Source organism: Scatophagus argus, chromosome 8 (genome assembly GCF_020382885.2).
Source record: "Scatophagus argus isolate fScaArg1 chromosome 8, fScaArg1.pri, whole genome shotgun sequence".
NCBI lineage: Eukaryota > Metazoa > Chordata > Actinopteri > Scatophagidae > Scatophagus > Scatophagus argus.
Genome location: NC_058500.1, coordinates 24,138,970 through 24,152,661, shown reverse-complemented (window position 1 = coordinate 24,152,661; position 13,692 = coordinate 24,138,970). Strand labels below are relative to the sequence as shown.

Sequence of the window (13,692 nt, the reverse complement as noted above, 5' to 3'; positions counted from 1 at the left end):
TTTATGATATCTTTAAACCCTCTTTCATATCTATTTCTGTGTCTGCTGTTTTTCACTGAAGACTTTTTAACATTTCACATTTGGAGTGTTATTAATATAAGAGCTACACTGACAGTGGTTTCATGCTGTAATATTTCACTTCTTTTTGCAATTTAACAAGGAATCAAACAATCAGTCTATATTTTGTAGCATGAAACAAACAGCCGAGCATCAAGTCGACGTGATCGATGGTAGATGTCCCTCTGTAGGCCCGGAAGGTATCGTTAAAAACTACACTTCCCATAGTTCATGTGAAACCTGTGGACAGTCATAAAATAATTTTTTGGACAGTATGCTTCACTAACCGTTCAATATTGACCCTTTTATGACACAAGTAATGCATTCTGAAAGAAAAATAATACGCTAATGAATATAATATTTATTTATTTCCGACAATCCTCGTCCATATGACGAAGCGGAAGTTACCTCAGCTTCCTTTCCTCCATTAGGTGAGTGCGTGGTGGCGGCGCTTTTTCTGTGGCTCTCCATAAAATAGACGGATTTAAAGTTCTTTTTCAAATATCGAAGCCCAGCTTTTATGAAGTAACACGTTATTATTATCTCTTAATTTACAGATTGCAACCATGGGCCGCCGACCAGCCCGCTGGTAAGTTTTCTTCTACATCGATTCAGAACAGGGTACCTTTAGCCCAGTCAGAAGAAAATGGCAGCCGCTACGCTTCGCACCATGTGCACCGTGCTGGCATGCCGACAGGCCTTCTTTCGGGTTGTTGTTTGACTGTACTGTGAGAACACAATCCTGTGTCCGTTATATAATGTGTCAGACAGTTAATGTTTGCCTTTATCGGGAATGTCATAATGGCATTTCAGTGATACGAAACGTTGGTTTGTTGAAAGCGACTTGAGCTAACGCCAGCTAACACAGTAGCATACAAATCCCACACTTAGCCACTTTTCAGATTTACACATGACGATATGTCACACAAAATTCACATTACTAACCCCTCATAACATTTCAGAATTGGTTTTTAAGTAAATGAATTGAAGTGTGTAGTATTACGTTGCTAAAGTGCTTGCGAGCCTGTAGCCAGTCAAAGCTCGCTGAAGACCAGCGTCTGCAGTTTTCACATTGCAGAGCCGAAAGGAGTAACTCTGCGATGACTGGACAGTGATATTGACATTATAGACCTTTAACAGTTTGAAAATTGATTTTCTACCACCATCATTGTTATTTAGCCACGAGGTTGTCAATATTCTGTTTGTCTTGTGTGAAAGCTGCAAGAAGAGCAAACGCAGTGATGGATGCGTCATACTAAAAGCATGAAGGCTTTTTATTAGTTAGTTTTAACTTTTTAACTCGTTAAGCCACACCGTTTCCCTGGTTAACTTGTTCCTTCATAACTCTGAATGCACACTCCGTGGTTTATTGTGACTCAGTCACATATACACTGTCCCGCCGATGTAAATACTTCCCAGAAAGCCGAATGTGGATGCATTTACATACATGTGGTATTCAAAACTGTTGTTACCACTTGTTTTTTAAAAACCTCATGTTTCCTTAGATGTCGCTACATTTGTAATCCAATTATACCTTTAGTAGGAATGGATGGGTTTGGGCCACAGACAGTAGGATCTGTTATTGGAAAGTGCACTTAATAATAGAAAATATGTATTCTTATAGCAGTAGTGGAAGTATCTCAGTGACTCTGTTTCTCCTACAGCTACCGCTACTGCAAGAACAAGCCCTACCCCAAGTCCCGCTTCTGCAGGGGTGTGCCTGGTAAGCTGTTTCCATACTTTGCTCAGTATCAGTGTTGTTTTGGAAATGTGGGAAGTCAGCTTGAGTGGTCAGTTTAACTGAAAATAACTTGTCTGAACCGCTGCCTTTTGGGGCTTTAGAGTTAGTGCACAGGGTCTTCAAAGTAATTGTAGGTCACTGTAGTCTGCAACTGATCGTTCTGCAGCTTATTAAGCCGACCAGTTCTGCTTCCCGTGTGGTTCTGGTGTGCAAAGGCTGCAGACAGTGACTCTTTGGTTGTGTATGTCCTCAGCTGTGAAGTGCTGAGTGCTTTAAGGGACCACTGAGACAAGAATATTTTTTGTTTGAATGACCATCATCCTTTGTATCACATTAGTTACAGTGATATGAATGTCTCTGATTCAGGTAGTAATTGTTGTTAAAATTGCGAGTTACTAGGGCTGTACAATTTTATCGATTCTCCAATATATATATTGATTTTTTGTTTACCCAGAAAGTATCTTGTTTTGTTTGTTTGTTCCGTCTCGAGCTCATGTATCAGTCTGGCCGACTAATCGGTCTTTCACTAGTAACCAGTGTGTTACTTTTTGAGGGACAACTCATCAATGGTTAATTTTCTTCCCTATTTTTCATCGCATGTAGATCCCAAGATCAGGATCTTCGACTTGGGCAGGAAGAAGGCCAAGGTAGATGAGTTCCCCCTCTGCGGCCACATGGTCTCTGATGAGTACGAGCAGCTGTCCTCAGAAGGTGAGGAGCCATTAACAGACGCTTAGATGTCCATTTAACCTGTCACCTGTTATTGGGGGCACTGAAATCTCCCTTTACCTTCTTACAGGATCTTTAGTTGTACATGCCATGTCCCTGTACTTGAATAGATGTGTTTGGAATGAAGAATGTGTGGTAAATGCAGGCACTGCAGACTTCTGTATAGGACTTTCTGTGAGCATGTGTTCATTTACTTTTGGGTGAAATGTCAAACAATTAATTCCCATTTTAAGACAACTAAAGAGGAAGACAACAATTGACTTGGATGCAAATGTTATTTTGAGCTTATTAACCTTTCCCCTCCCACCCCACTCTCTAGCTCTGGAGGCTGCACGTATCTGTGCTAACAAGTACATGGTGAAGACCTGCGGTAAGGATGGTTTCCACATCCGCATGCGTCTGCACCCCTTCCACGTCATCCGCATCAACAAAATGTTGTCCTGTGCTGGAGCTGATAGGTGAGAATCTTGTGTTTATGTGTGCATAGATGGTTGTTATAGGCTTTGATGAGCACAATCAAAATTATCTTTCCACAGGTACTAGTGAGCAGTCAAGATATGGTTTAGAGTAGCTCTATCTGTTTCTGTTCTATACACCGTTTGCGAAGGTGATTTGGATACATCTTACACATTGTATAGTTTTCATCATGTCCCCCCGGTCTTCATTTGTGGTTCTCAGGCTCCAGACTGGAATGCGTGGTGCTTTTGGTAAACCCCAGGGCACTGTGGCCCGTGTGCACATTGGGCAGGTGATCATGTCTGTTCGTACCAAGGCCCAGAACAAGGAGCATGTGGTTGAAGCTCTGCGCAGAGCCAAGTTCAAGTTCCCTGGACGCCAGAAGGTGAATGAGTACATCTCCTGTCTTGACATGGGGATACATTTTTTTTTTTTGTGTAGTCACTTTTGTTGAGCAGTTATCATGGCACAGCTCTGTAGCTAAATAAACCAGCTGGTCTCGCTGAAGTGTGGCTCTATTGTGCAAAGGCTGCAGACTGCGACTCTTTGGTTGGGTTTGTCCTCCGGGTGTGCGGAGTGCTTTAAGGGGACCTTTGAGATGGATTATCGAGACCCTTTCAATGGCTTTTTCTGTGTTAATTTATCCACTTTGTCCTACAAATTTATTGTGAACTTGAGTTGACATCTGTCATTGTTCTCACCTACAGATTCATATTTCCAAGAAGTATGGCTTCACAAAGTTCAATGCCTGCGACTTTGATGACATGATGGCTGAGAAGCGTCTGATTCCAGATGGCTGTGGGGTGAAGTACATCCCCAGCAGAGGGCCCCTGTCACGCTGGAAGGCTCTGCACGCCAACTAGAGATGTTAAAGGCTTTGTGTGGACACAGCCTACCAATAAAAATGGGTTTGATTACAAAAGTGTTGATGGCTTTGAATTATTTCACAGCACTTGTACATTTGGCAGCTGCATCTTAACATGATTTGACGTACTGATAAAGCTTGATCCTGGAAGTCAAGTGAATTTTATAGACCGATATCACAAATAACAAATTTGCCTTCAGTGGCTGTAGAATCAGTACAGCATACAGCACCCCCTGTCCTTAGAATGGCAAATGAAGTAAGAGAAATTTATGCAAGGGAAGATCTTGGGGCTGGAAAAACAAGTTGTGAATCATGTTTTTGTAGTATGTAAGCTTTTATCAGAAGTCGATGCATAAACATCAAATCTCAGTTCAATTTAATCTGCCTAACTCCTTTTTTGTCTTCTCTGTCAAGCAGATGGTTTGCACTTACTAAGTAAAGCGTAAACGTTCAATTGAATTTATAAGGTTATACTGATGTTATGTGAGTAATATTGAAATGTCAGGAATTGTGAGGATTTGAACTGAAGGCATCTTGGACAGACATAGTTCTACACTATATGGACAAATGTAATGGGACATCTGACTGTATGGGGACTTTCACATTCTCAGTAACCATACTAATAATGGAGAGGGTGTCTCTTTGCTTAAAACAGATTCAGTTCTTTGTGGCACAGGTTTCACTAGATGTTGGAAACCTTCCTTTGAGCTTCTGGGATGCACGTAGTTAGCAACAATATTCAAACAGGCTGTGGCCTTCAAACAATGAGTGGTTGGTGTTAACAGGCCCAAAGTGTTTGGCCCAAATTTGTGTGTGCCAAATTCTGATGCTACAATCACTATGCCTCAACGGAAATCAAGACTCATCAAACCAGATGACATTTTGTCTTCTGTCCAGTTTTGGTGAGCCTGTGGACAGACTGCAGCCTCAGCTTTCTGTTCTTCTGCTGACAGAGTGGTTTACAGAAACTCAAACTAGTCTGCCGCATACTGGATGTTTTTTGTTTTTGGCAAATGAAGACTGGTGTGTGTGGAAAATCCCAGGAGATCAACAGTTCAAAAAATACCAGCCTGCCTGGCACCAATAATCATGTGTAAAGGACGACAGCACTCAGGTGGGACTCGCTCCGTATCCAATTTTATGCTGATGCAAAAATGTAAGAAAATCACAATATAAACGCTGCAACTGCATGGATCATAATCTGTACATGGAGAGTAAAAGAAAGTTAATATTACAAAACATATATATAAAATGACAACGAGTAGCACTTTGCACTGACAATCTCAGCAGTTCATTCAACGTGATCAGAAAAGTTACCCGAAAATAAAGTTAGTATTTGTACAAGAAATTGTTTGAAACTCGGTAATTACATAGTAGTAATCCTCATAACCGCACTACAAATCATAAATCTTGGTATGCACAACTTTACAACATCTAAAATACAAATAGGACTAACAGCTTCACTACGCTGCACCTACTTCCAGCAGCAAAAGTTCTTGTGCCGTGTGCAGTGAAATCTTGCTATGCAGCTGCAGAATTTCACCACCAGGGGGTTCCCTGGGTGGATGGATGGATGGATAGATAGATAGATAGATATTTATTTGATCCAGAGGGAAATTCAAGCATCCAGTAGCCCATTACAGCAGTGTAGGTTAGTCAAAAGTAAGCAAACAACCAAACAAGGCCTAACTGTTAGTGGGGAAAAATAGACTAAACATACTAAATAAACTAACATGCTACATAATGTGAAGGAAGCATGCAGCACCATACTGGATAGGAAGGATAGAATAGGAAGAAGGCTGCCTTCAGGAAGGGGGACAGGGAGGAAATGAGGAGAGCGCAGACTGAGGTGAGGGACAAGACCAAGGACGGCAAGGAGCAGTATAGGAAAGCTGGAGAGCAAACTGGCCCAAAACAACACCAGGGAGGTGTGGAATGGGATGAGAAGCATCACTGGTCAAGGAACAAAGACTGCGGCAGTGATGGGAAGTCACCAACAAGAGGACAACAAGTTAAACCTGTTCTTCAACGGGTTTGATGTTGTGGACACTTCCCACCTGTCACCCACACCTCCAAAACCTCTCCGGGAGTCATCACACCTCCTTGACTACTCCCCCACCCCTCCTCAGCACCATGGACCTCAGCCTCAACCCCTCCCACTTAACACCCCTCCCCATTGTCTTTTCCTAACAGGTCGGAGCCTCCAATCACCATCAACAGGGATGTTGTGAGGATGGAGCTCAGCCACCGACATCCAAGCAAGTCTGCAGACCCGGACGACGCCATCATCTACCTGCTGCACAGAGCCTACACGCACCTGGACAGGGCAGGCAGCACTGTAAGAGTCATGTTCTTCGACGTTTCCAGTGCTTTTAACACCATAAGACCTGCTCTACTTTGCAGTAAGCTCCTGGACATGCAGGTAAATGACTCCCTGGTCACCTGGATTGGGGACTACCTTACTGGCCAGCCACAGTACGTGAGGCTGCAGAACACCACCTCGGACACCATACTGAGCAGCACAGGACCGCCTTAGGGGACAGTCCTCTCGCCCTATCTGTTCACACTATACACCTCAGATTCCAGGTACAGCTCACAATCCTGCCACCTGCAGAAGTCTTTGGATGACTCTGCCATTGTGGGCTGCATCACAGGTGACCAGGAAGCTGAATACCGAGGTGTGTTGGACAGCTTCGTGGAGTGGTGTGGACAGAACCACTTGCAGCTCAACATAGGGAAAACTAAAGAGCTGCGAGTGGACTTCAGGAAGATGAGTACCCATCCATCCTCAACAACAAGTCACACCCCCTGCAGGCCACACTGGAACCCTACCGCAACACCTTCAGTCGTAGACTGAGACCGCCGAGGTGCTCCACCGAATGCCACAGGAAGTCCTTCCTCCCTGTGGCTAACAAACTCTTCAACTCATCCCCTTTCTCCACATAGGACAATAACAATTTATCCTGCACTACAATAAACACTTTAAGATTGTATCTGCACCTTATTTATTGCCATTATTTATCTATCTATATCTCATATATATACTCTGGTATTATTTTATAATATTCTTTTGTATGCGTCTTTGTATTGCAACCCTGGCACAACAATTTCCTGCGGGATTAATAAAGCTCTTATCTTATCTTATCTTATCTTATCTTATTTTATCTTATCTTAATAAGTAGGGGCGTATGTGTGTTCCAAATAAAGTGCTCAATGAGGTGAGTGTAGATAAAAACACTTATGGACCTTTCTTTGTGCACTGAGGCCAGTCACAGTTGGAAACATTGCATCGTCCAATATGATCGGACAAATGAGCAAATCCTAGTAAATATTTCAATTCATGTTATTTCTATAGCACCAATTCACAGCAAAAATTTTCTCATGACACTTTCCAATTTGAGCAGGTCTAGACCAAACCTTTTAATTAAATCAAATTAAATTAATGCCATTACTACTGTTTAGTCATAATCTATTTTAATTTTATTACTACTCTGCTGCTGCTACCATTATTATTGTTACTAATATTGCTATCATAATCACCATAGTACCTTCTGTATACTTCATTGTCATTATCATTATCTACAGTTCCGATACTTCTGGTATTATTACTGCTGCTATGCATCTCTGCTTGTGTGCTCCTTCTCTCACGCCCCACCCCCCTCTCCCTCTCTCTCTCTCTCTCTCTCTCTCTCTCTCTCTCTCTCAACCCAACCGGTCAAGGCAGATGGCCGCCCATCTTGAGCCGGGGTCTGCTCCGAGGTTTCTGCCTTCTAAAAGGCAGTTTTTCCTCGCCACTGTCGCCAAGTGCTTGCTCAAGGGGGAATGTTGGGCTCTCTCTATTTCACAATTTAATTAAAGAGTTTGGTTTAGACCTGCTCTAATTGTAAAGTGTCATGAGATAACTTTTGTTGTGAATTGGGACTATATAAATTAACTGAACTGAATTGAATTGAATTGAATATGATCACACCTGACCTGAAGAAAATTCATATGTAACATGCATTGTGATGCTTCCGCATAGCACACAGGAAAGTCAGCAATGAGCACCCAATAGTGGAGTTAGTGTATTTTGTTGAGTGTTGATTGCTGTCTCCCCCTTTGTCAGCAGCCAGGCAGAAGTCTATTGTTGAAGTATGCAGAAAAGCCTGTCAGGTTTGTAGAGAGTTATTTTTGAAAAGTTGAGAGTTGAATACAATTTAAGAACCAGTCATCCTTTATCCCCAGTTTAGCAGAGATGTCTTCACATTATTAATGTGATCTATGTGACAGGAATGCAATACTGGATTTCTTGCCACAGACCCATAAACTGAATCCCCTTAAAATCATTGTCAAAATTGGTGGTGTATTAGAAAGCATTAGCAATATCTTTATTTTTCACCATGTCACCACACAAGTCAGCGAGGCGGTTTATTGAAGCTTTATTTCTGATGTGAACAACAAATAAAGTGCCCTGAATAATTAGTAACCTTATTAACAGTAGGACCTCCTCAAAGGACAGATGAGGTGTGGTCTAGGTCTGCTGTGATGTCAAAGGGTGCAGCAGATCAGAGAAGCAGATAACCAGTGCATACAGTGTATGTGTCATTCACCATCAGTCTTCACTATGTATGAAAGCAAACTGCATTGGCACATTCAGCTGGTGGCTGCTGGCGTCCAGCTTGGGAATTCTCTCTTCTTGACAGCTCTGCCGATGGTATTAAAGGAACGATGCATCAACTCTACCAGAGACTCTCTAAACACCACATCAACGAACAGCTGGCAGAGCACCGTGTCCAGCTTCTACATGATTTACAGGTTGATGTGCCAGCTGATCCCCATTCTCCCAGGCCTCTTTCTGGCTTGGTTGGGGGACAGGGGCTGGAGGAAAACCCCGATTGTGGTGCCGCTAATAGGCTTCATGCTGGCCAGACTTGTGATGCTGTTGACTCTGACGCTGGATTGGCCAATGGAGGTCTTGTTTTTGGAGGGAACCATCACAGGATTATGTGGCGGCTTCACTGTATTCTGGAGTGGCACCATGACACTGTTATCTCTGAGTTCTGCTCAACAAGACCGGTCAAGACACATAATGACGGCTGAACTGACCAATGGGATCGCAGGTGTAGTGGGCTGTGTGGCATCTGGACATTTGTTTGGTCTCACGGCTGCTGGTTCGAGACCAGGAGTCATGACAGTGGTGGTGTGTTTACTGCTCTATGGCTTCTGTTTGCTCTACAGCCTTTTCTTTCTACGGGTGAGTGTCTCTCTGTGTTGTAAGTCTTAAATTCTAGTTCAACAATTTATTCATTTCAAGTTTATGTTGATATATTCATTCACTCATTTCGAATTGATCTTGATATAAAACGGGGTGACAGGCCAGGTTGTTCTCAGTTGAACAGTTTTTGTGATATCTTGTAAACAAAGAAAGAAATACATTAAAGACAGAACCTCAGGATAAAGCAAAACCCTGGATGGACGAAAAACAACTGAAGAGTGAAAGTATTACACTGTACCTTATATTCTGTATTCCCATGTAGATACAGGCATCCGGCGATTTTAAATACCAGAAGGAGCTCAGTTACAAAACGTCATCTAAGCGGGTGCTGAACATTGTGCTGCTGTGGCTGGCAGGAGTCCTTTACAGTGCTGCGGTTTCTGCAGCTAAAAACGTCCTGGTCTTATTCCAGTTGATGGAGCCTCTCCACTGGAGTGTCACACAGGTGAGAAAATAGTACAAATATTTCTCTTTCATCAGTGGTTTGTTATATAACAGATAAATTGAAATTTTAATGGACATTTTTTTAGGTTTTCCTATCTTTATTTAAATTTGTGACCTGTTATTCATGCGTCATAGTACAATGGTACCTGGCTAAGTCATGAGTTAATTAGCGCATCACATACTATGAACTACATGCTTAATACGTGTTGCTGAATCTAATCTAAAATCTAAGCCTTATTGTTAACAAAAATGAACATGAATGAGTTTAATACTGAGCTTGATGATGGGAGTGAAAGTAACATAATTAGTATCTTGCAGCTGGCACACTGATTGGATCCAGGCCGACCTGGTTATAATTCTGACCCATGTGATCTTTCCAGGTGGGCTATGGGGATGCCTCTGGCTTCCTGGTTACCCTGGCAAGTTTCCTGAGTGCCATGGTCATGTCAAGGTGGCTCAGTGATCTCATTTTGATTACCATTGGCATGCTGTCCTACACAGTGGGAATATTCCTCATGGCTTTTGTCACCACCACATACATGTTCTACATCGGTAAGACCATGGCATTTATTGGTTTCCACTGAGAAAGTTAGTAACTGTTAAATAAACCCCACCCTGAAACCAGGCTTCGTCTTCTTAAAAGCTCAAACATGATACTTCATGAAGTTTTCTGCCTATAAATAAGTATTTACCTTTTTGGACATTAATACAAGTTTAGCAGCCAAAGAGCCAGATATTTTTCTCATGAACCAGCGCAGGCCACAGTTAAAAGACTTAGTTCACCAGTGGACACAAACACTCCAAAAGGAATGACAGTGATGCTCAGTTCCCGCTGGAAATTGTTCCAGCACCTGGGAACTGTTGTGCTGCCCCCAAATTTCCAAAATAATAAGGTCCAGAAAGATGCAAATACCTTTTGTAATTTTCTGTGGAGTTCAGCTGCATTGTAACTTCACATCATTTCTATGTTCTAAAAGCGTGTTTTGTAAAAATGTATAGGTACTCTAAGACATAACTCTTTACTGTTTATGCTCTTCAGCCCGTATCCTGACATTGTTCTCCCTGATACCCACGCCGATCATCCGATCCCTACTGTCCCAGCAGGTGCACAGGTCTTGGTATGGTAAGCACACATCAATTCCTTTTCATCATTAGTCAGTATTATAGTATTGCTGTACCACAGGTTCACAAGCTGATATCTTGGCATTCCCACACAGCTCTTTGAATTTGTCTATATAAAATTATTCTCTGGCAACATCCAGAATGTCAAATTTTGTCCAGTGTCCACCCAAGTCTCTTTTGCATATAGCAGCCTGAAACAGGCTTTTCTAAGCTCCAGAGTGCAGAGATAAGTGCTATTATTTCTTCCTCCAGGTATCGTCCTGACCTCCTTGCAGCTGTCTCTGAAATTACCCAGTGTGCTCTGCATCCCACTCTACACCCAGATCTACCAGCACACTTTGACCTGGTTTCCTGGCTTTGTCTTCATCATATCCAGCATCATCACCACTGTGGCAATGATACCCATAAGGTACAAACAGGCTAACCTATCAGTACTATCAGAATTTACATGAAATATACAGAACTTCACATACACACACTGCAGCACTGATGACCTTAATGTGATATCACTGAACCTGTTGCTGCCTTTCTTGTCCTCCCCCATGCCCATCTACCTTTGCAGAATACTTGATAGTGAACTGGCTTTAAGGTGCTTCTACCAGCGGGCCCATGAAGACAAGGAGGCTGATAAAGACGGCCTCTTAGCCCTGACAACTGACTACAGTGATGACACTCATTTTGATAAGTAGTTCAAAGTGTCATGTCCTGTTTCCTGTACTGTATTTATGCTTAGTAAGGTAACTTCAAGTTTAGCTTCGGATCTTCAGTTTCACAACAGTGTTTTGCTTCTTACTGGGCTACATCACCAGTTTCAAACCCGTCCTGGATGAGGGATCCCTCCTCTGTTGCTCACCCTGAGGTTTCTTCCATTTTTTCCTGTTAAAGGTTTTTCTGGGAGTTTTTCCTTAGTCGATGTGAGGGTCAAAGGGCAGAGGATGTTGCTGATGTTATGTTAATCCCTTTGAGACAAACTGCTTGTAAAAATGGGCTATACAAATAAAGTTGTCTTGTCTGTCTTGTCTGTCTTGTCTTGTAGCTTATGCCTCACACTTAAAGGTAACTGTGAGATAGCAGGTCATAACATATGTATGCTGTGGGGGATTAGGAACAGAGACTGACTGGAGCACTAAAGCCTTGTACTTAGTACCTTTGTACTTTATTTGGAGTGCAGGCCTCAGGAGTTCCCAGACAGCAAGTAAGTCTGCTTCTGTCTGTCATTGTTTTTCACATATCTGAGATTAGCTAAGATAATGATCATTTCAGCAGACCCCTGTGAGATATGGCCTGAACTGTAGTTTACATTGTTCAAAAAAAAAAAATAAAATACTGTATCTATTCAAGTTAGCATACTAACCATCTAATCCTGACCGATCATCTTATTTCCACTTCTTCTTCCACTGGAGGCAATAGTCCAACAGCCCCTGCAGTTTCAGCTTGTAGATGCATGTGAGCAACAAGTTTCAGAAGCTCTATTAGAGTTTAGTCTCATAAGTAAACAAAAGAAAATCACAAAATGTCTCAGTTTAAGTTCCTCTCTTTTACTGAACTGAGACAAACTTAATTGCATTGTTAACTCAACGAAAAACACATTTTGTTCAAATAAGACAGAAGCAAAAATAAAACTTACCAAAACTGTCGCGATGTGTCTTCCCACATTCACCTCTGGTTTGTTTGTAACAAGTCCTCAGTTCAGAGTACAGGTCATAAAGCCCTCTGAGGCACCATGGGTTGTGATTTTAGGTTATACAAATGACACTGACTTGACTTGTGGCATTCAGATAAAGTTGTGTTATTGTTATTACAGCAGTATGGGTATTGAGTGAATTGGGAATGTAGATAGGAATGTCATCAATTGGTAATAAAACCTCTTCATTACAAAAGAAAATAATAAAGCGATTTTCATGTTTCATCCATCCATCTTTTGTTTTATTTTAAATTTCAGTTCACTTACCCCAGCTTCACTTCAGTGTGAAAGTATTGCATTAATGGCATTTTCCTCCTTTCTTCCTCTCTGTGATGGAAAACTTTATGGTTTTGAAACAAACCAATGCAGCTGATTGCAATGTTGTTAGAAGAGGATGTCGTTGTTATGGTTTGGCTTAGTATGTTTTCTGTTGTGCTTTTCCTATTGTGCTCTCTCTGTTCCCTTTGCAGAGCCTGGGTGTGGCAGGGGGTGTGGCTGGCTCCTCCTGTAGGCAGCTGAGGCACACCTGAGATCTATCAGCCTATTCCCTCCTCTTTATAAACCCAGCCTTCACTCCTGCTTGCTGTCAGATTATTCTGTGCTCTGCCTCTGCATGCTGTTCACCTGTGTTACCTGAATAGAGATTCTCCTGTGTTATGCGGCCAAACATTTCCCCCTGCCAGCCAGCTCCCTGCCTCCACTGTCTGGTTTTGTTCCAGATTTGGTTTGTAGAGTGATTAAAAGAACCTTCTGTTCCCACTCACCAGTGTGTACATCTCTGCTTTGGGGTCCTAGTCTTAAAAGAACCTAACAGGAGTGTCACTCTTTCACTCTTAGCTATGGTGCTCGCCTGTGGTGCCTTACCGACGGAGACAATGTGATGCAGTGCCGTTTAGGCCACCCACTTACTCAAGAGAATATTGAATATTTCCTCGGGATTTAACCCCACCCAGCAAATTACATGCACGGAACACACAGGAGCAGTGAGCTGCCATGTCAGGCGCCCGGGGGAACAGTTAGGGGGTTAGGTGCCTTGCTCAAGGGCACGTCAGCTATTAATAATGGAAAGGGGTGAGTGATTAGATTTAGTCATTGTGTTAGTGTTGTGGCTGATCGGCGCATGTCAGGACGTAACGAGCTGTTCAGTCGCTCTTGTTGACTGGTATAATCAATTAGTATTAAAACTATGACTACTTACAGCATGAGGCTAAACGGACTTATTGCGAAGAATCCATTCTGCTCCGGTGATTGCATCGGCAGTTTTCTATTTTGGCTGTGAAAACAGACATGACTCTCTGGGCGTTGTAAGCAGATCACATGTGACAACGGCTTAAAAATAA

At 42.4% G+C, this 13,692-nt stretch overlaps 2 protein-coding genes and 2 non-coding genes across 4 annotated transcripts; all 4 read left to right on the top strand.

Annotated features, from left to right (window-relative positions):
* The first annotated feature begins 469 nt into the window (after nucleotides 1-469).
* On the top strand, nucleotides 470-3,905 carry rpl10 (ribosomal protein L10). The gene is made up of 7 exons (XM_046398081.1): nucleotides 470-488; nucleotides 615-646; nucleotides 1,722-1,780; nucleotides 2,402-2,509; nucleotides 2,847-2,985; nucleotides 3,206-3,368; nucleotides 3,691-3,905. Exons 2-7 carry the CDS (start codon nucleotides 624-626, stop codon nucleotides 3,844-3,846), a joined length of 648 nt encoding a protein of 215 aa, XP_046254037.1. The 5' UTR covers nucleotides 470-488; nucleotides 615-623; the 3' UTR covers nucleotides 3,847-3,905.
* LOC124064057 lies at nucleotides 1,959-2,092 on the top strand. Its single transcript, XR_006844216.1, has one exon. It is a non-coding gene; the product is annotated as a small nucleolar RNA SNORA70 (small nucleolar RNA).
* LOC124064058 lies at nucleotides 3,458-3,587 on the top strand. Its single transcript, XR_006844217.1, has one exon. It is a non-coding gene; the product is annotated as a small nucleolar RNA SNORA70 (small nucleolar RNA).
* A 1,771-nt stretch (nucleotides 3,906-5,676) lies between the features above and the next one.
* Nucleotides 5,677-9,158, top strand: LOC124064049. The gene is made up of 4 exons (XM_046398246.1): nucleotides 5,677-5,804; nucleotides 6,042-6,323; nucleotides 6,435-6,622; nucleotides 8,444-9,158. Exons 1-4 carry the CDS (start codon nucleotides 5,677-5,679, stop codon nucleotides 9,109-9,111), a joined length of 1,266 nt encoding a protein of 421 aa, XP_046254202.1. The 3' UTR covers nucleotides 9,112-9,158.
* Nucleotides 9,159-13,692: the final 4,534 nt, after the last annotated feature.